The sequence below is a fragment of the Aplidium turbinatum genome, chromosome 18, assembly GCF_918807975.1.
Source record: "Aplidium turbinatum chromosome 18, kaAplTurb1.1, whole genome shotgun sequence".
NCBI lineage: Eukaryota > Metazoa > Chordata > Ascidiacea > Aplousobranchia > Polyclinidae > Aplidium > Aplidium turbinatum.
In genome coordinates, this window is record NC_137489.1 from 20,904,843 (window position 1) to 20,928,268 (window position 23,426).

The 23,426-nt window shown below is 39.4% G+C and overlaps 1 protein-coding gene across 1 annotated transcript in view; it reads left to right on the forward strand.

Moving 5' to 3' along the window:
- Positions 1-23,426, forward strand: part of LOC145787127 (tyrosine--tRNA ligase, cytoplasmic-like) — a 108,753-nt gene that overhangs the window by 59,191 nt on the left and 26,136 nt on the right. Inside the window, exon 7 of the mRNA XM_082598852.1 lies at positions 4,382-4,465. Within this exon, the coding sequence (XP_082454978.1) occupies positions 4,382-4,465 (84 nt within the window). The remainder of the gene's footprint in view (positions 1-4,381; positions 4,466-23,426) is intronic.

A 23,426-nucleotide genomic window follows, 5' to 3' on the forward strand; every position in this document is an offset into this window, starting at 1 on the left:
CTATAGCAGGTAAATTCTACTTTTTAACTGTATCCTTCACCATGATTTATATTCGCAACGACACCGGTAAACAATAAGCATTCGATGTAACAATAACTTTTTCGTAACAATTAAGCCAGTATTTACAAGGTTGCAAACTTTTTACAGTTTACAAGAGCATTGTCAGCGCGTAAAATAGCTTGCGTGATGCTCTCCGCTACCGCCGTATGAAACACGAAGAATAAACGATTAAAATTTCGTTTGTTTAAACTTTAAAGCATACGGCAATTGCCGCCGCAATCCAAGGTTTGCTGATTTGGCGACGGCAATGTTTTTGCCGTCGTAGATGGAAGCTAATTTCGAGGGCTGTATATATGGCAATACTTTGAAACGAAGATGGTGGTTTAAAATCACTTCATTTGCAAGCCTTCTTATGACTAAAAAGACCAATGTGTGACTAGCAGGCGTGACTGTCAAGATAATATGTAAAGTCTGCCATCAGTGATGATGGAAAATTTTGACAATTTTGTCCATTGGAGCGCTTTTTGTCTTGTTTTCCTCATATTTACAGACAACCTCAATGCCTCATGCACAGTGACCCTCCACGAATCTCTATCTTCAATAAGATTTTTTAGAGTGTTTACTTTCTGTGTGCACCAACATTGCAGTGGCCTGTGGAAAGCTCTGTAAATAAGGTGATCTTGGGGAGTCTGTGATTGTCCATCCTGGAAACATGACCGACCCAGTCACCCAACGTAGGTGTCTTTTTACCAGTCTGTTGAAGGACCAGTGTCTGGGACATGTTTGCTGCAGTGGATGTTTAGAATAAGTTTGAAGCAACTTTGGTGACAACGTTCCAGGAGTCCGTACATACTGATGATATAGCATCCAGAATTCTGATCCATGAAGAAGAGATGTTCATTCTGATACATGGAGGAAGACAACTTTCTTTGTTCGCTTTTGTAAGTCAAGATTGTTCCAAACTCGTCTGTAAAGCATTCCGAAGGCAGAGTTTGCTTTGGCCAGTCTGCACTCCCTTGTCAATCTTGGCGTCTGGATATAGTACATCCTAAGTATTAAAACGGTTGCATTACATTGAGCTCCGATTGGTCGACAAAGGTATGAGGACAGAAGGTCACTTTCTTAGGTGCAGGCTAATGTAGCACTTCCGCCTTTTTTAGGCTAACAACTACCCCGGACATTTTTGCAGCTTCTGCAAAACAAGAAGCTAAGCGTTGCAGTGCTTTGTGTGGGCAAACAAGGCTGCATCATTAACAAAAAGCAGTTCATGGATGAGTTGTGTTTTTGTACTAGCTCTTAGATACTAAAAATCAAACAGAGAGTAACATATGTGGATGCTTTTGTGAAATGTCGTCTGCATAGCCGAATGGTGAGAGCCCTGGAACGGCAATCGAAAGGACGCTTGTTCGACACCACTCAAGAGCATGCAGAGCTGTGTCTTTGGCAGGATACTTAAATGCATGCCTGAAGGTGGACACGAAGATTTGCTTCCTTGCCTTCCCGTCCACTTAATCTAAATCTTCAACCACCAGGTGTAAGCCTGGATACGACAAACAAACAAATAGCAGTTTTTTAAAAAGATGCTAAAGAGTGTTGGTACTTTACCACAACCCTGTTTACCACAATTTGATATGTTAAACGTGCAGATAGATCACTGCCATGTTGGTTAGTGTACAGCTGGATGATCATGCTGAGAAATTTTGGAGGACAGCCTGAACGTTCCAAGATATTCCAAACTTCATTTCTACTTATTGCGTCGAAAGCCTTGGTGAGGTCGACAAAGGTGATTTTCTTTGTCGTGTGTCACACAGCCGTAGCCTATAGCATCACGCAAAGCTCTTGCTCTGTCGTTGAACTCGTCTCTGGTGATGAAGAGGCCTTTGTTTTGTTTCCTGCATTTTTCTTGTAAGTGACGGAGAACAAATGTCGATTGTGTTTCTATTTATTCTAAACCTGCACTTTGATTCTGGGCGGTGCTTTTCACTATGGGAAGTAGCCTGTTTAAAAGCATTCGAATATAGGTTTTGCCGATAGTTGAGAGAAGAGTGATTTCTTGGTAGTTAAAAAAGTTAGAGTTTTGTCCTTTGTTTATTTACTGGGTAGTGGGTAATAATGATTGCATCACATAGATCTTGGGGTAGTTTATGGAGTTTTGTTTGTGAGAGGTCCACCATGTTTCCAGATTTCTGATGGTATGCCATCTATATCTTCAGCTTTTCCATGCTTTAATTGGTTCATCACTTTAATTGTTTATTTTCTAAAGTAATGGTATTGTCTAGCTCAGTTCTAATTGGCATCTGAGGAATACGGTAGATAACTGTGTCCTCAACTACACGGTTGGTGTTTTCTGATCATCCGTTCAGGATGGATAGCTTATCTGTTTTAAGGGTATAGCCATAGGCGCCGACTTTTATTTTTGCACGGGGTGGCGGATAGCACAATATGGCAACCTAAAAACTTTCAAACTGCATGTTTTTGTTTGATTTTTACTAAGCGTGTTTCGTAGATGCAATTGTTTTTTCACACCTGATTTGTAGCTCGATAATTTACAAAGCAACTTTAAAACAAAGCACAGGAGGTATGTCGTGAATTTTATTGTTACGTTGCAGCTCTGACACTTAACATTTGGCAAAGGTATTTATGCAAACAGCAGCTCTGTCAATCCAACTGTTAATCAACTGGTCAAGTTGTCATGGTAGATCGCAAGTAGGTTTTTATGCGCCAGAGTGCACTAAACGATCGCTCCGCCTCGCAGGTGGTGGAAGGCAACGATAAGTATATTTTCACAATGCAGACCACGTTTGGAAGCATTAATGAAATTGTTTCATTGCTTGCAAATAGATTAAGCAGTTGCAAATCGGACAGAATGCTCTACCTTTGCATCTATCGTATTCTAGCCACGGGAATTCGCTCCCCACGATTTTTGATAGCTTCTCCCTTCAACAGCGATTCTCCTGCTCGTGCTAACGCCTTTTGGCAGTGGCACACTATCGTTTCGTTCAGGCGTTTGATCACTTTTATGCTGGCTGAAATCCTGACTAGACGCAACAAAAAATGACTCAATGGAGGGCTGCAATTTTGAACGCTTTTTCGGTGGTATCTATAAGCTGAATAAAACTGGAATGTCGGCGAAAACTTTTACTGGACGACTTTTCGTAATTTTTTTCTATGATGTAACAAGCAACTCCTATGTCAGACCAATAAATTCCCTCCTCAGACTTTTACAGGACGACTTTTCGTAATTTTTTCTATAATGTAACAAGCAACTCCTATGTCAGACCAATAAATTCCCGCCTCACAGTTTGTCACGCATTGACACGTAATATTACTGCATGAAGTAGATAATAAAGTAGAAATTAAAGCATGAAGTAGATGACAGTACACTCCAATTGAAATGGGAAAATAATTCAAAATGCAAAACCTTGAGCAATTGAAAAAGGTTGCTTTATTATTGGGAATTGGCAGGGGGTGTAGCTTTCCTCGAATAGAATCATATAAACGTGTAAATTTACAGAACGTTAAAACTAGGCTACTATTTCACTAAGTGCACTTTTTAAATAAAACTCAAAAAGTTTCAAAAATTGCATTTTTTTAATGAAATTTGAAAGTAGATATTCATTTATTCATTTAGAGGGTGGAGCTATCAATCATCGAGATAATTTTATTTCCAAGTATTTTATAGCTGGCATAATTTATAGCGATATTATGAGCAGTTTAAAAATTTTCAAAAAATATTTTTGAGGAAGGCAATGGAAAGATCGTATTTTATTGATTAATAAATCCCATTGTAAACCTAACAAATGTAACAATGACTTATGACAAGTAACAAATAAAACGATCGCAACAACAAGGAAAAAACTCGTAGCCACGTGTTGCGTAATCTTCACGTAGCTTGCTTGATGTTACGCGAGTATCATGCTTGTGACAAAAACAATCATTTTCTTCGCATTATTGTATTGGTTCACCTAGAGCTTGCTTTACGTTGACTTGAAGCGAAAACCAATGATCAAGAAAAGATTGAAATTACATTTATTTGCAGTAAGTAATGTAACCTAAACGGGGTGGCTGCCACCTCGCCACAGCGGTTACGGGGTGGCGTGGCCACCCCGTAAGTCGGCGCCAGTGGTTATAGCCATCACAACTACACTAATGGCTAAGGGTTTGATAAGATAGGCTGTAGCCTATGCGAATTTTAACATACAGTACATTTAATTTCTCAACCTATCATGTAAACTCAACCTAAGATTTGTACCTGTGCTAGTTGTGCCGTGAATATGAAAAAATGTGTGCTGTGCACTTTTCTGTTAGTGTTACTGTTGTTGATTGTAATATGCAGCATTAACAACCTATGGATATAACTGTTTTAATAATTTCTTTCCAGCATGATGCCAAGAAGGCTGGTGCCGAAGTCGTGAAACAAGTGGACTATCCTCTTCTCAGTGGGCTTCTTTATCCTGGTTTACAGGTAAGTAATACTCCATTGACTAAGGATGACAAGGAATGCTAAATCCGACTAGATTTGAGGTGTGTTAGATTTGAGGTGTGTTACACATTACCGCTACTTGCACAAAAGCTAAAATGTAACAACGTTACCCTCACTTGTCATTTTTAATCATAGTAATATCATGCAACAAGTATTTTGCAACCTTTTTATCAATATAGCTGAAGGTGGTGTCTTGGCTCAAAGGCCTCCCAGGTCACTCCGCAGCCCCAGTTGCAGTATTCATGCATTGTATTAGACAGTTTATTTTATTTGGTATTGCTTTATGAATGCGACCTTTTTGAATGTGCACTGTTTTTTTCTTCATATTTTAACCTTTGTGTTATTATACTCGCAACAAAATACACAGGGTTGGCCAAGGAGGTTTCCCCCACTTTACTTTTACCCGGATAAAACCTTGGGGGAAACTGGGAAAAACTTGAGTTGTTAAAATTTGCAAATGTGAATGAAATAATGATTACTCCTCATAGTGAATGTTTATTACCATCATATTTTGAATGAACCTATAAGATTTCCTGTGCTCATCCTAAAAAAAAGAAAAATACTGTGATTTACTAATATCTAATAATAGATAGGTCCAATCATTAGTTTACATAGATGAACATACCAGTATGTTATCAAGTCAGATGCTCCCCTGTGCCTAACATGCAGTCAGCGACCAAAATTGTAAACATTGAACAACAAAAGCCAAAGAAAGAAAAGATTAAGAGCCGGTATAATCTCAGTCATTGATAACATGTCAACAGTCTTCATTGTCCACATTGAACAGCTCTTCATCTGGGGTTTTAGATTCTTTCCTTCCAAAGTGTCTATAAACATGCACTAATTTGGCAACCCTCTCATTGCCCAGTCTATTTTTTTGCTTTGTGTGGATTAAAGCCATGCTACTGAACAAGGGTTCTATTCCAGCACTGGATGGTGGGCATGATGATATTGCCATCATCAATGAACAAAACTTCTTTACTGGCTCATTGTTTGCAACTTTTCTTATGTATTGCCAATATTTAAGTGGTGACAATTTTTTATTGATTTGATAAAAGAGATGTTTGGAAAAATAGATGTATCCTTAGTTTCATATCCTGCCAGTACGAGAATGAAATTGTCATCTTTTTCAAAAACAAAGTTGCGTGCAGTTTCTTGCTCATCTGCAGACAGTCATATATTTTTGTAACTGATCAACATTTTCTCCTTCATTTTTCTTCTCACTTTTCTCCTTCCATGAGAGTAGCACACTAGACATCGTTTTTGAGGCTTTTTTTTTCTGTCGGAGGAAGCCTTTTAGGAAAGTGCTTACCACTGAGGGACTCGGACTGGGAAGGCTATGTGGACGACATCTACTGCTTTCCGACAAGTGCTGGAAGATATCAGTTGGTTTGCAAGCTGCAATTTCAACTGAAGCACTTAGTCACAACAGCACTACACTGACTGGCGTGGTCTTTGGGCTGGAGGTAGACCATCTGAATTCAATAAGAAATTACAATTGGTAGCTTGGTACTGCCAGCAGACAGTGAGTCAGTACACATTGAGAGAGTGTCAAAAGAAAAACCTGAAATATCACTCTGTGATGATCCGGAGCTTTATCTATTTTATCTAAGTATTGATGCAATTCAGATGGAAAATGTCATGAGATAACAGCTAAACAGCTGGCTAGTCATTATATTGCATAAGAAACTCCACAAACAACACATTTAGAAGTTTTGAGGGTTTTCCCCTGTTTTACCCAGTTTCTCTCCAGTTTTACCCGGGGGAAACTGGGAAAAACCTCCCAGAGGTTTTACCCAACCAACCCTGAAAATACACAAATCAATCTATTTTGTATGAGCACACACAATCACACATGCAAATGTTTTCTGGTGGACAAACACTGGAACCAAACCATCTCTTTAACTCTAAAGTCATGCTTCTTCAAGCAAGTACAAGTGTTGACTGAAATCAAGACAAACATTTATGCCACTCACCCAATTTCTCAGCAAAGGTCATAATTAAAGCATCTTTTATACCAAATTGGGCAGACGATTGGACAAATTTGGAAATTGGAGGTGAATACAACCAAGCTCTTCAATTCCTGCATCTAACAACCTTTATGGTTGTTATCATGACACTCACCACTAGTGGTGGAACGACCTCCGGCTCCGGCCATTTTTTTTAACCTAGGCCCCAGGTCGGAGGTGAGCCTGGAGCTGGAGAAGTTATTATGTGCATTGTGCAAGCTGTGTGTGTGCCTGTGGTCGGGTTTATGACCTTGGATAAATCTATTTTTTGCATCATTGTGGTACTGTAGAAATGCAAGAATAATAGGCTACAGAGGTTGCCTGTAACATTGGTCAACCCTGTAGCGCCCAAGAAAAAAAAAATCAAATTTTTAAATTGTTTTTTCAAAATAGGTTAGTACAACCAACGCACAGTATTTAGTAAAACAATCCGTTGCAAGCTTGCAACATAAGAGGTAAATTGAAATAATGTTTTTGATTCACAAATATTCATTCTACTCTCCTAAACTCAGGTGCTTCCTAAAAAAGCTTTGTTGTATATATATGCAACATAGGGCGCTACGGGAAATGTAAGATTGAAACAGAATCAAGGAAGTCAATCAAAAATCTTCAATATCTTGAAACAATTCTACATCGGGTGGATAGAAAACATTGCCAATTTGAAATCTACCTAAAACTTTACTCCTGAATAGATTCATTTAAATGACACTAAACATGTGGCACCATTTAGAGCGCTTGGTGAGAGTAGTATTCAATCGGTCGATTGGAACATTGATTATATGAAGTAGATATTACCAAAGACCGGAAGCTCCTGTCAGAGTTGCGATTCTCTTGCCGGAACGTCCTGCCTCCGGCTTTCCGGCAAAAAGGTGCCTCCGGTGTCTACTCACCACCTTCATCATCATCATCTAAATTCGGTTTTGATCCCACCAGTGGGGGTAGCCGTTTCTTTCCTTGAACTTTTGCAACCAACTAATCTTTACTCCTATTCTCCTTCTCGTTGTGTGCGTTGCGTCTCCATTCTTCACTCCGACCTTGTCGGCCTCATTTTTCACCTGTTCTTTTTGGACGTCCTCGTTTCCTCTTTCCATCTACCTTCAAAGTCATTGCCGTTCAAAGAAAACTTCTTTCCTCCGTTTTTAACACATGCTCATACCATTTTACTTCATCTGTCCTTGCAAGTTGGTCTATAGTCTCCCTCACATCTAGCATACCCACCAGTTCTTCAGTGTTTTTCTTGTTTTTATTTTTAGCCCACACATTGTTCTCACCATTGCCCTTCCCAATCTTCTCAAAATTGTCGGTTCACTCTCTCTTGATTATCCATGTCTTGCTACCGTGCAATATTACAGGCCAAATACAACTACGATAGACCTTTCCCCACATTTTTAACGCAAGTTTTTTTCCATATAGCATTTCTCTACATTCCTTGAACTCTGCCCAACCCAGTTTTGCCCTTATTGTCACGGCTGCTTCTCGTGCACTGCTTCCATTTATCTGATCACCCTGATAACAAAAGTCTGTCACTGTTTCAATTCCATGACAGAAACTCTTGCCGCGATCCTCGTCTAAATCACATTTCCCACTAATAAAACACTTTGCCTTGTAAAACACTTTGTTACCCTCTTCGTATTGACACATCTTGCATGTACCCACTTATTACACTCTTTGCATTGCATCAAGTTTCTCGTCACTCTCTTACCACATATTGGACATGGGCCCACTTTGCTCTTTGCAACCAACTACTCTACTCACTATCAATTTCTTTTCTTCTAGATTTACCTTCATAACCTTTATCTCAAATGCTTTATCAATAAATATCAGAAATGACAGTATCTTTGGTGTAGCCCAACTATCACAAGAAAACTCATCTGAATAATGGTCCAAACCAACTTTCACGTTTGTTCTCATACCTTCATCTTTTATACATTGACCATCTCCGGTATTTGCCTCTTTTCCTCATTGCCCATTACATCACTTTTCTTGGGAATTTATGAACAGCTTTCTCTAGATCTATGAAGCACATGTATAATTTCTCTCTTTTTTTGAATTCTTCTTGCATCTTTTTTTAAAATGAACAGTGTGTCTGTTGTTCCTCTTTCTGGCATCAATCCAAGCTGCATGCCATTCAATTCCACTAATTTTTCAACGTTTTCAATGTTTCACCATTTTCAATTGTAGCGGACGTGGCGTGTTTAATAATGATACTTCCGCTCATATACTGTAGTGTATGATAGCTTAACCGGTCATTTTGTTGACAAGACATTTGGTCGACAGGACATTTGGTCGACAGGGACATTAGGTCGACTGGACATTTGGTCAACAGAATTATACATTTTAGGGTTAGGGTTAATTAACCCTAACTCTAACCCTAACCCAAATGTCCAGTCGACCAAATGTCTTGTCGACCAAATGTCTGTCGACCAAACGTCCTGTCGACCAAACGTCTTGTCGACCAAATGTCTGTCGACCAAATGTCTGTCAACTAGAGATGTACCGATATATCGGTATCGGTGATATCGGCCATTTTTTGAGTATCGGTATCGGCAAAATTTGGCCGATACTGTGGCCGATACTAAACACGGAAAAAAAAGGCTTTTGCTGCGGATTTTCTAGAGAAGCAAAGATATAAATTTTTTATAGTAGTAACTAACGTCACATTGATGTAGAAAAATAACAACCTGTTTAAATTTTTGATACGTCACACTCCCATGACTTCTTGCGCGCAAGTTTTAACATTGGTTGCTTAGAGTGATTCTTTCACTTAAACAGAACATTTTGTTTCAGCGGTTTTGCGTTGTTCGATTCTTAAATTGTGTAAGGAGACTCAATTTCTCCAATATTTATCATTTGTGTTTCTTTTTTACTCTCAGCAGAGTATGAAACTTGTAAAAGTTTTTCATCCATACAACGTCATTATTGCGTTCATAAACGTAGTTGCACTGATGAGAATTTAATATTCGAAAATGCGTTCTGCAACACTGTTTTTTGCACTCTGCAATGCCTGATGCAGATTTATCTGTAGATTTCCATCACGCATTGAAGCGGTGATCTGATAATGAAATTTTCTACGGTTCGAGAAAAAGTTTTCTCTGCCTATAAAACGTTGAATGGTAGTTTAATTAATTATTTCTGAAAGTTCCTTGGTTTCATATTATCTGAATTAAATTATTATATCTGAAATCGGCATAATAACGTGACATCATCTAAACGTAACAGAAATAGCGAAGAGCAAGTATCACTATAAAAAAAAAAACACAAAAATGCAACGCAAATAGGCAACATCAAAAGACATGGATGTTCTTTGACTTGTCAGCAGCAAGTGGTGATAACTGTGGCTGTGGGAGTTTGTTGCGCAGCCTACTTAGCCTACTCTGACATTGTTTAAGCTTGATGAGTTTATTACAACGAAAGGTGGAAATTAAATCACAAACTGATAGAACCAGCTTACTAAAAACAACCAAGTTACATGTTTTTTTTAAACGTTTAGCAACGTAAAAACGATGCAAAATTATACATTTTTGCTACCTTGGTAGTCTTGGCCTGGCAAAAGCTTCTCAACCAAACGACAAGCGCCCTTAAGGGTAGAACCTTTGACATACTGATATCCAATTGAACGAACCCGAACCATCAGATGTTAGGTTGTCCGTCCAATTGTGGCTATTTCAGCATTCAGCCAGAGAGTTGATTATTACTTTAAACTTTTTTTGGTAATTACACAACAAACAAGAGCAATAGCAGTGGTGGGAAGTTGCATTTTTCCTTTGTTCCGAGAAACGCAACCTTGATGACGTCATGAACAGCGTAGCTTCTGATTGGTTGATGATTCAATGGGATATCAGTATGTTAAAGTGCCTACCGCCCTTAGGTTGCACATTACTTGTCGTATAGTTTTTGTACGACTACACAAATGACTTAGTTTACATTTTACATCTTATTATCAATTATGATTGCCTATTTGGAGAGTTTGCGCAAACTCTTTATTAATTTTTCAGAAACCCCAATTATGATATAATGTTTCTTCCCTTATACCCCAGCTCTCAATCACGGTGGCCTTTCATTACTAAAACCTACTATTATGACACAACATTGAGTTGGGATTGGATTCTTGAATCTTCAAGTACCAAGGACTTCGAAATCCGTCCATTGTCACTCATAATGACGTAATAATGCCCCTTTGGCCCCTAATGTTGCCCATTTGAAGTTCCCCTTGCTGCTCTATAAATTTCCAAATTTGGTTGGTTTTGTGGCGTATTTTGGAATTTATTTATTGTAAGCGCTAAACTTGAACACAACTAATTTTAAATTTAGGGGATTTTTTGGTTTTAGACTAATTTGTCACTGTGTCAGTCGCGGTGGTGCCACCGCTTGTGTTTTAGCACAAGATCTTGTGGTTTTACTTTTGATCTTGTGCTCTTGTGCTTTAAGTTTTACCTTATTTGCATAAAACTATTAAAAAAAGCTTTTTTTAATAGTTTTATGCAAATAAGGTAAAACTTAGCATTTGATATAATTACTTGCAAATACCAAAATTGCTTCTTTTTGTAACACTAAAGTATCGGCCAAAATATCGGTATCGGTATCGGCCTAAAAAAGTGATATCGGTATCGGTATCGGCCAAAATATTGGTATCGGTACATCTCTACTGTCAACCAAACATCCTGTTGAGCAAATGTCTTGTCGACCAAACGTCTTGTCGACCAAATGTCTTGTCAACCAAATGTCTTGTCAACCAAATGTCTTGTCGACCAAATGCCTGTCGACCAAATGTCCTGTCGACCAAATGTCTTGTCGACCAAATGTCTGTCGACCAAATGTCTTGTCGACCAAATGTCTTGTCGACCAAATGTCTGTCGACCAAATGTTTGTCGACCAAACGTCCTGTCGACCAAACGTCCTGTCGACCAATTGTTCTGTCGACCTTGAATGTTTTGTCGACCAAATGTCCTGTTGACCAAATGCCTGTCGACCAAATGTCTGTCGACCAAATGTCTTGTCGACCAAATGTCTGTCGACCAAATGTCTGTCGACCAAATGTCTTGTCGACCAAACGTCTGTCGACCAAATGTCTGTCGACCAAACGTCCTGTTGACCAAATGTCTTGTTGACCAAATGTCTTGTCGACCAAATGTCTTGTCAACCAAATGTCTTGTCAACCAAATGTCTTGTCGACCAAATGCCTGTCGACCAAATGTCCTGTCGACCAAATGTCTGTCGACCAAATGTCTGTCGACCAAATGTCTGTCGACCAAATGTCTTGTTGACCAAACGTCTGTCGACCAAATGTCTGTCGACCAAATGACTGTCGACCAAACGACCAGCTACGGTAGTGTATAGCTGCCTGTGTGACAACAACACCCCTGGGCACAATAGTGGCGAGGCGTAACCAGGACAAGTACACACAGTCTTCAATGCTCCACATTCTAGCATAATGTCAACAAGCAGAACTGAACCTGTAGTGAACGGAATACTAAGCAGAAATAAGCAGAGGTCGACAACTCAAACATCAAAATTAAGCTATGACCATTTCCGCCATCTAACAACACAAAAACCAAAAATTAGCAATACTAACGCTCAAAAGGTTGCACCTGCTTAACAACCCTAGCTTGATTATAAGTGTATCACTCAGATTATTTGTGCTCACCATATACAGATTGCAATGCGGTTGGTGCACACGCAAAAAGATGCGGTTAATTTTGTGCCAGTATTCCAAATTTTAAGAATGGCAGAAAACAACAAGAATGCTGTAAGGAAACGAAAATGACTTACAGCAAGCTTATTAAGGCTATACACTATACTACAGGCTTCACAGCACCAATGAGCATGAGAGGCGACAAAAGTGAACTTCAGGAGAGCCTGGAGGAACTACACATTCCGTGATCTAATAATTACATTTCCCTTTCAAACTGCAACTGCTCACAGCCTCACATCCCTTTTTCACTTGAACATGGCACAACAATGCTTTGTTTCCACTTTTGTGGCATTCCTTCACCATCCAATACCTTTTGACAAAGTTGCACCATCACTTTAACCTCTAGCTCTTCACTTGCTATTATCACTTCTGCACACGCATCTTCCTCAATCAATCCCACTTTCCATATCTTCTGTCACACAATCTCTCATCTTTTTGGCCTTCATCGCTGTTTTTACCAACTTCCAATTGTCTTATTCTTCTTCCGACATAATCTTTGTCTCTCCTTATGACGTGCCCAACCATTTAAGGCGTGTCTCTCTCAGCTTGTCTTCAAGCTCTCCAACTTGCATTCGTTCTCTAATGATTTTATTTCTTATTTTGTTCTGCTTTGTTCACCCCAAAGACCATCGCAACATTTTTATCTTAGCCTCTTGTATTTTCTCTTCCTGTGTTTTCGTTAAAGCTACCGTCTACATTCCATACAAGCGTGACAGGAAGATTGCCCGTTGGAAAATTGCGCGCCGGAAATTTGCCTGTGTGGGAAGATTGTCGTCAAGAAAATTGCCACCCGGAAAATTGCTCGTCTTTGAGTAAGAAATAGCTGCGAAAAAAATCCAGCTGTGAGTCTGTATTGAACCATTGTTCCTCAAATTTAGCACCCATGCAACCAGATTGGTGCGACGAGATTTAATTATCACGTTTTAACACTGATCTTTGTCATGTATTAGGCGAAATTCATGAAGTAGCCTACTTTATTCTGTAGCAAACTTAAAAATGTACATTAGATAATTACATTAGATAATTCGCAGGAATAAAGGCACATCACATCAAAAATTTATCATTTAGACATTGAAAGTAGCAACAACTTTCATGCGGGAATGACAAGTATGGGGAAGGTTTAATTGATATCAGAAATTTACATGATCACTATTGTTGCTCATGTGTTAACCAAAGCGATCATACAGAAGGCAAATAATGAGAATAGAATAAATAGAACATCCATCAATTCATCTACAAGAATGTCTTTTCCGCGCTCACTTTTTATTATGGTCATCATTTTGGGGTGACAAAGTTTGAGACAATAGCTTAATCTGAAAGAAGGCTGTCCTCAGAACTCAGTGTAAAGCTGTATATTTTTGTCGGTATGAGATAGAGAGTTGATATTTATATTCCCAAGAAGCATTTTTTCATTTAGTTTTGCATTTGCAGATTAAAATTTATCACAGCTGGGTGCTAAGTTTAAACTATTTGAGCAACAATGGCTCAACACAGACTCCAGCTGGACTTTTTTCGCAGCTATTTTCTTACTCAAAGTCTGGCAATTTTCCGGGTGGCAGTTTTCTCGACGACAATGTCCCACACGGGCAATTTTCTGGCAGGCAATATTCCCACACGAGCAATTTTCCGGTGGGCAATTATCCGACGGGCAATTTTCCTAGTTCCCCATACAAGATTGCTGGTCCCACATCATTTTATAGAGTTTCCCCTTCAGCTTTGCTGGCACCTTTCTGTCACACATGACTGTAATGTTTCGCGCTAGCCTTTACGTCTGACTATTTCGGACGAACTCCCAAAGACGAACAGATAACTTTATTTGAATCTCAAACATAAATTGGCAATGTACACGCCCACATAGCTGCGGCACTAACGATTGACTTTGACAACTAGTTGAACTCGAGTTGGAGAATGAAATGAAAAAGATCGCAACGCTGTCAGGAAAGCGTATTTAAAAGCGGCCAATCAAGAGGTCATGGAAAACGCGTAAGGCAAAACGTGAAACACGAGGTACAAACTTAAAAGGCAAGTTCTCCAAAGATTAAAAGCTTAAAGGCACATCTCCAATATATTACAATGACTTCTGCTATTTTTTTTTCACGCTCCCCATCCTCTACTCATAATAGCATGGGGAATAAAAACTTTAACAATTTTTTTTTTCATTACCTTATATTACTTTACCAGAATAGTTTTACTATTTCTTCAAATGTAAGTACCATTGTTATCACACTTCACGCATTCCAAATTTGGTTCCCTGCTGTTGGAGCATAAGTTTTCCAGGGTGGTCCAAAAAAACTAAATTTTAATTTTTAAACTTTTTCTTGTTTAGACCTCTGCATTGTGGTCCAAAATGGGGAGCAAGTCTTTTAGGCGCAGACAGTTAGGCGCTGGTCTAATAGGCGTGCACACTGTGGCGTCTGGATATTTAGGTGCGGAGCACTGTGGCGCCCGGTCATTTAGGTGCTATTCCTAGTAAAGTCTGCAGATTGTATCAGCTTGGCAGCTTGCCAGAAAATTATATCATGGCTTCCGTGAGTGAAGCTGCTTAAACCGGCAATGCTTTTCACACAAAATGTTATATTGAACAGAAAAATATATTGTTGTTTTATTACGCGTGTTCGGCATTTATTTGTTGTTTGTCCAGGTTTGCGTTGGTGAAAGCTTTATCACTAAATTATTCAAGCTTCCGAACATTATTGAGTTCACTTTTAGTTAAGTCGAATAATAACTACACTAAACATTAGTAAAAAAAACATACCGTAAGCGGGTGGTTAAAATTTTGGTGTGCAGTGCCTGACTTTGCAAGTAGGCCTAGGCTACAGCAAAGAACCCACAGCAAGCTCTTTTGTTTGAGAAGGTAGGCTACACGAGGTGGAAGGATGAAGATTTTTATTAAACAATTAATAAATACGGAAAATGCGCAATTAAACACTGCAAATAAATAAAAAAACACAATGAACATTAAGAAGGTAATTTGAAATGTTAAGGTCCCATGTGGAAGTTTTGGCTCCTCACTCCTCGAAGAAACTCCCACATTGTTTGACTGGGGCCGCCACTTCTCCCGATGAAGCGATTCACCAAAGTTAACAGCCTTTCGTCTGCATCTCTGTACTTTCTACGCTTTGCTGGCGGAGCATATCCAGCAATCATTTGCTCGTACTCCAGATCACGAGATTTTTGCACCTTGCGCAACTGTCGATCAATTTCCAAAGTGTTGGGTGGTCCATTCCCAGCTCACTTTGGATTCTCCTGTGTGCGGCCTCGGCATGGTTGTTTGTTCGATCCTAAAAACCAACACTGCATTACCATGATATGAATGATGAGTCATAGTAACCTATTGTAAAATAACGTAAGCTACTCTACACCAAGGCAGGACGCATTCTTCTGCATAAGTCTGTGCCTAAACCGCGAATCATATCTGGTTCAGTGGTCAGTGTAGCCTACCTGGTCATGAAGCACTCGGTCGTGAACGTTCCACATTTCCAATGGAAACATGGGGTTTCGTCTCCCGCCACCGTTTCGTCGTCAGCCTAAACAAAGCAAGCAATGGTTACGGTGAATTAAGCTGTAACATCAAGTAAGTTAGACTAGTTCAAGAAGCAGTGTCATAAAATTGCGTTGTTATTGCGTTACTATTATTGCTAGCGTGTTTCCTTTACTGTGCTTGTGGCTGGTTGATTACTACGTGACTCTGCTTACTCGATGAGTCTGCTACTCACACTAAAGTGCTGTGGCTAGGAAGCGTTGCATGCTGTTTAGTATGAGGGCGTCTTTTATTATCGTTCTACTTTATGTTCCATGGAGTTAAGTTTGCAATCAGCTTATTAAAGCCTTACAAAGGTTAACTTAAACTAAATGTATTTTAGAACAAACAGATGCAATAAATTACCTAAAGCAGCTCAATGCTCACCTACATAGTTGTCTTCCAACCAATCGATCAGAAAATGCAATTCTTGCGGCAAGTAATTTTCCAAAGCTGTCAATGCTTCTTCCATGCGTTGGAACGAAAGCCACCGCCACTAATGTTTTGCAATGGAGCGCGTACTCGGAGTCATTGCGGTAACGTCGAATAGCTCCTGGTATTGAGTTGAGGTGCTTTTGCATGTTGTGGGTGAGATGATACAAGCACCCGAATATTTGCGTTGACGGAAATATGTCCTTGGCCGCCTGGAACGCCGCCGTTTCGAAATCCATTGAAATTCCCATTGGCTACAAAAGACGTCAATAAGGTCTAAGCGTAAATTTGCAACTGCAGTCTACAACTGTGCATGAGCGTAAAGCCAGTAGTAACATAAAAATCAGTAAAAGCTGCAATAAGGCAATTCATTGGACTTACGTTTAGTGTTGGCATCAAATGGCGCATTATTTCGAAGAAAGCTTGATAAGTTCGCCTGCTTTTATTCAGTAGTAACGCGTACAGCAGAGGCAGCACCCAACCTTGTCTCTACAAGAACCACGTAGAGCTATGAAACCATAAAAAGGGTAAGGATTTAAAAATGTGATTTTTCAAAATCTGATGTTCCGGACAACGCAACATTGACATAACAATTGCGTAATTTACTTTTACCTACCCTTGGCTGTACAGAGGTGGTGTGATGCTAAACGTTCGATCAAAACAGGTGATTAGCATCAGTTGGGTTGCTTGCCCATGTCAGATTGCTTTCCCTTCCGAAAACTAGTATTCTCCGGCTTCCTGTGGCGGCACCCGTGTCGTGCAGTAAAAAGTTTTCTTCTAAAAATACACCATTTACAACTAGCTGCGTTGGCAATTCGCCCAATACATGAAGTAATCAGCTATTAATTATGGGCCTATTGCTTTAGAGCAGTGGTTCCCAACCTTTTTGACCTTGCGGCACCCTATCAAAGAGATAAATAGTTTGCGGCACCCTGGCAAAACTGGATCAATTTTATGAGGTTTCTGTATTAAAAATAACTGTATGATAAAAAACAGAATGAGTTGTACAATATATAGTATATAGCGCGCGTAAATAAATGGATTTATTCAAAAGTCAGTGTGAAATTTGGCCTTGACCTCTTGCACAAAGTCTCTTAATATCTGGGGGCACATTCGATAAAGCCACCCGCATTTCTTCCTCGACTATAAGCAGTCATTCTCGTTGTTTAGTTTTTATGTTCGATAATATGGAAAACTTACTCTCACATAGGTATGACGTGGAAAACTGCAGCAAAAGCACAATAGCTTTCTTTCCAATGCAAGGATATTCATTTTGAATTTTTATCCAGAACTCATCGAGAGGCATCTGCTTGTGCATAAGCTTAAAATTAAACCGGACATATCCCTAAAAGCTACAATCTTCAGGCAGAAACTTTCATATTTTGGCCACATAATGAGAAGCAAATCAATGGAAAAAGACATCATGCTTGGTTTGGTCAGAGGAGGAAGGGGCGCCCAAAAACAAGATAACTTGACAAAATCGTAAATGACAGTGATATGGGAATGTATGAATTGAAGGAGGCTGCGTGGGATCGAGAGATGTGGAGAAAGATGACATATAGAGTAACTAAGAGTCGTAAACGACTGAACTGATCAAGAAGAAGAAGAAGTTATTAATGAGACAACTTCTTTGTTATTCATTTCAGACAAATGTGAAAGCATGTCAAAGTTTCCGTTCACCACTTTTAAGAACCACATTTGCTGTTTTTCTCTCAGTGCTTTCGTTTTATCGTTTGAAGTTAAGAGAGTTTCATTTTTGCCATTTACGTTATTTAATTGGTCGAAGATATCTACTAAATACGCTAATTAGGAGACCCAATTGTGCGCCATGAAACGCAAAATAAAATCATAAAACCTGGCAATAATGATGCGTTTCAAACGTTTTTATGGAAAGAAAAGCAAAGAGTCAAAATCTCTTTCACGCTGTTTTTCCTGGGAGAGAAAACAAAGGCATACCGCAGATTATCTAAATTACTTGTCGTCCGCGACTTCCCCACTAAGCGACTCTCCAGAAAGGAGCCGTGAATAACTGGGAGACGCGAAACTTAATACTCATTGAAACTCGGTTAGAAATAAATCAATTCCGCACTTAAAGGGTTACAGTTAAAACAAAAAATGGGCCGCAGTATTGCAATATCTCAATATCTCGCGGCACCCTTGAGCATTGCACCCGGTTGGGAACCACTGCTTTAGAGAGCAAGCTTACTTACCTTGCCCAGAAACTGGACAGTAAGACCGGTGTGGCGGTCCAAGAGTTACTGCATGCCAAAAGTTACAAGAGTTGCCAAATATTTCATTTAAATTTTATTCAATTTTGTTTTGAAAAATAATTGAATTTTTAACCTCTCAAAAGGTCAGATTAATAATTATAAGTATTTTGTAATGTTAACTGAAAAGCTTGCATTAGTTTGAGAGCAATGAATTCATTACACTTAGTTGAAACAATTTTCGCTTTTCTATCGATTGTGAAAACGCCGGGCAGCGCTGGTAACTTTTGGACTGACAGTAACTTCCAGACTGCAACGCCGCAGAAGCAGTCCAAAAGTTACTGCTATTGTAAGTGGGTGTGCTTTTTCGAAATTCTTTTGGGAAAACTTGTAAATGGTCTGAAACTTCACTTGGTCAGTAGATTAAACCCTCTGCAAGTATGCGAAAGATGAATCCCAAGGATAAATATTCTTACCACGAAACCATAATTCTAGACTTTAAGTTTCGTACCACGTGTTTTCGATGGGAGTCCAACGGAAATTCATTGGAATCTCAAAGTGTTCAACACTTTCGTAAAAGCTAAAGCCTTCCCCTCGTGTGAGATTGTGATAGCCTACTCACTGAAGGTTGATGGCGTTTTGACTACCGGTTGGCCTACATTTAGCCTAAGTTACTTTATATTTCTTCAAAACGGTAGTTATGAAAAACCAGACCAAAAATAGGCTCAGTGCTTCATTCACTGGAAAACTTTGGTTTTAACTTTCATGAAATAGGCCTACATAAAATATAGTCAAAGACTATGTTCGTCAAGTACAACTCAAGACCAGCGGCTAACAAGTCAGCCTTCAAATGCAAACTTTGCACGATATATTAAGGCCTGTATAGCTTATTAAATGCCACCGATTCACATATAGCCACGATTTAAACTTTGAAATGTTTGCAGCGATGATCAATTAAATTATTTGTTTCAACAGAGCCATAGCCTACAACGAGTCAATAAAACACTCATAATACTACATTGTGAATCGTAGGTTGCATTATAGCACAATCAGGATGACAGCAAAAGACTATAGGCTAAGTGGTCATCTAGTCAATCACCTCCCCATGCAAATTTAGCCTATTTGCCAACTCACGTAAGGCACGGACACAACTTCAAATGGTATAATACAAACAAATCAGGTTAAAATGATAGCCTACGTAAATTGTTAGGTTACAAATTCAAATTTCATTCCAAAAAGCAACAATGTCTGGTACAAAACTCATCTTTTAACTTTCATCTTATTTTCGCTTCATTCCCAATTACGTTTCTGCTGTAAATCATGTTGGATGCGATGGTGGATAAGTCTTCAAGTTCAACATGTTTCCAATGTTGAAATCATTTATACAAATCTGCTGCAAGCGTCAAATCTGAAAACTCTGTTTTAGTAACTTCTGGACTGGCAGTAACTTTCAGACTGCGTATACGCGGTCCAGAAGTTACGGTAACTTTCAGACCGCAGTAACTCCTGGACCGTTACACCGGTATTGCTGAGGTATAACAAGTTTCTCCAGTGTTTGCAGATTGGGCGGCACGCCGCTTGCACTATTCCTCTTTCTTTGTATTGTTCACTTTAAACTAGCTTTCCTTATACCGGTTAAAGCTGCTTCACTCACGGAAGCCATGACTTTGTTGATCATTTGAGCAGGTTGTTCTAAGGTTGCCACGGCGCGGTCCCTGACATGATGCTTCACCGTTTTAATCTCCACAGTCATGGCACTGGAATCGTGGTTGTGTCGATTGATTTGTTTGATGATCTGAAAACAAATCTAGCGTTTTTCCAGCCCGCTTTGCAAACTACAGAGTATCACAAGGCAACAGTAGAAGTAGGCCCATAAACTTATAATTGCACAAACTGTGCACTGTAGCCCAATAGATCACTCGACCAATTACAGCTTGATTAAAAACCACTTTCATTCGCGTGTAAAAAAATTTTACATGTGAATTAATAGGAAAATCTATCTACGGTAATAGTTTTTAATGTAGGCTTCAGTTTTTCAGGCTGTAGTTTAATCGCTTTGGACATCTCGAGTTTGCACACATTATAGCATTAATTAATCAAAGTTGTGGGCTTTTAAATATTTTGAAAGTCATTTAACACACAAGCACTGGTTTACTATTGACCTAGTCAAGAAAAGCATTTATGTTAAAAAATACCTGAATGCACTATTACTTAGCGCTGCCTACTCCTAGAAAACAATTTCGCACCCCGTAGCCTTCTACTAGAAAGCCTTGTAGCCTACGCAGAGGTGGGCAATTTTTCCAAAGTAGCGGTAGAGGCGCTACTTTTTGCCCACCTCTGAGCCTACGATTGCAACATGCCTTTTTGCTAATAGACTAATCTATGTTCACAGCAATTTATTTAGTGATAGCCTACTGCTTAGCTTAAAATATCTTTGTTGATACCAATCAACTTTCAGTGCCTTTTGAAGAATAATTTCTAGCGAGAAAATTGCAACATCGATAAGACTTTGTTTAATAATAGTTAGGCTACGTAGCCCACGCCATATTACCTCGTTTGTTGTAGTATCAGTGTGAATTCGAACTTTGCATCCCTCGTTTCGACCAACACAACGCCAAAACTTCTTAATTTTATCGACACTCGTTTTATCAAATGTACATATACATGAAGCCATCAGCAGCAATTTTTTCACGATTACGTAAAGTTGAAATAGTCGAAGCTGCCATATCAATCTTTGCTTTATGATGTAGCAAACTTACCAAACTTTTCGGTGCAAATGAAGTGCTCAGATCCAACATGGGCTTATATGCAGGGCAATTGGAGCAGTAGACTACCTGATCTCCACAGGACACGTACTTCTGGAGTAGCAAATTACTAAACTTTTCTATGCACAAATGCAGTGCTCTGACTCAATGTCGGCTTATATGCAGGGCAATTAGAGCAGTAGACCACCTGATCTCCACAGGACACGTACTTCTGGAGTAGAAGTTGCCGGTTTAAAGGCGCAGCTTTGTGCAATCTGTTACCTTTAATAATTACTTCTACTTGGGACGGATAGATCGTGTGGAGATGAGGTGCGAGACAACGCTCTACTACTCTTGATATTAGCACATCTCTACAGGACATTTGCTATGCATCTTGAACACAAGTTGCAGCCAGCTGGAACTTTACTTGATCTGTTATCTTTCGCAATTGCTTCTACTCGGGATGGATTGGCCATGTGACGAGAACGCGTAAGACGCTCTGCTACTGTTCTCATGAATACATTTCTACAGGGCATAAGCTACAAGTTGCAAGCATCATGGTGAGACTTCGCTCGTTATTAAACCTAGTCGGGGTTTTGACGGAAAACTAAGTTACTCTTCACTCAAGCCTACCACCCACTTGAATATAGGCTACGTAGCCTACGGACGGTACGGTATATTTTTTACTGATGTGTAGTGTGGTTATTATTTGACTTAACTAAAAGTGAACTCAGACATGTTCAGAAACTTGAATAATTTCTTGATAAAGCTTTCGCCGACGCAAGCCAGGACTAACAACAAATAAATGCCGAACACGCGCATTAAAAAAACAACATATTTTTCTGTTCAATAACTTATAACATTTGATGTGAAAATCATTGCCGGTTTAAGCAACTTCACTCACGGAAGCCATGACATATTATTCTATTCAATATAACATTTTATGTGAAAAGCATTGCCGGTTTAAGCAGTTTCACTCACGGAAGCCATGACATAATTTTCTCTTCAATATAAAATTTTGTGTGAAAAGCATTGCCCTACCTACCAAGCTGATACAATCTGCAAACTTTACTAGGAATAGCACCTAAATGACCGGGCGCCACAGTGCTCCGCGCCTAAATATCCAGACGCCACAGTGTGCGCGCCTATTAGACCAGCGCCTAACTGTCTGCGCCTAAAAGACGTGGACCCCCAAAATGACACCTTGTCAAGTTTTGTTGAGATTGGTCTACATTTGACGCCCTAGCAGTGGGCTGGTACCGCCCGCCAGGTCAAAATCGGCCAATCTGGCTAAATCTCAGCAACCGGTAGGCCTAGAAGGCTCAAACGTGGCTTTAAAGTTCAGCTGAATCTATGGTTTCCTATCTAAGTTCCGGAGGGTTTTGGGGTCTAAAACATTTAATAAAAAAAATGTAAAAAACATTTTTGACCAAATGTGGCCCCCGTAAACGTGTAATGTTCAACCCCCGTAAACGTGTAATGTACAACATTCAAACTTGAGCAAAACTCTAAAGAGTTCAAAAGAGTCTGGTCTGATCAAGTCCGGCAAGCGAGTTGAGTTTTGAATAGAAGGCATTTGAACTAAGCCTTTTCCAATAACGATTCTCTCGGAACTTGATCGAAATGTTTGCATCTTTTGCCACATTCGGACTTTGGTGGATATGCTCGCACGATCACTTGCACACAACGTGGCGCTCAATGAGGTACCACAGTGTGCAGGTTGAGTTTCGCGCGAGCACCAACAGCCATTTCAAGGAAAAGGTCAGGGTAGCCTAAATGTTTAAATCATGAGGCAGAAGTGTTCGTTGATGTGATAAACATAACGGACTCAAGTGGGTCAAAGAATGAAACAAGAAACGTGGTTGAAGCACTGAGTGCTGTCAATTTCGACATAAAAATAGTCTTGGGTCTTGTTTTTGACACAACTGCAGTAAATAGTGGTTAGGAAAGTGGCGTCACTGTTCAATTTCAAAGTCATATAGGTCACAATATCCTTTAACTAGCCTGCAGGCATCATATCATGGAGCTTGTTTGTGGTGGAGCAGCTTCAGTGGTCTACGGTGACACAGAATCATCACATGATGCTGTATTTAAAAGCTTTGCAGAAGTTTGTGTGAACATAAATGTTCAAGTTTATGAAACTTTCCAAAAGAACAACAGAAAACTGAATGGGATTAAAGAATCAGTTCTAAATTTCTTGTTCAGTTGGCTTCAAAATGGAAAGAACATATGAGAAGATTACAAAAAGTTGGCTGAATCGTCCATTTTTTTTTCTTGGTGGTACTTTCCCACTTGGACACAATTACACGTTCAAGGCTTCAAGTGCATTTCATCATGCA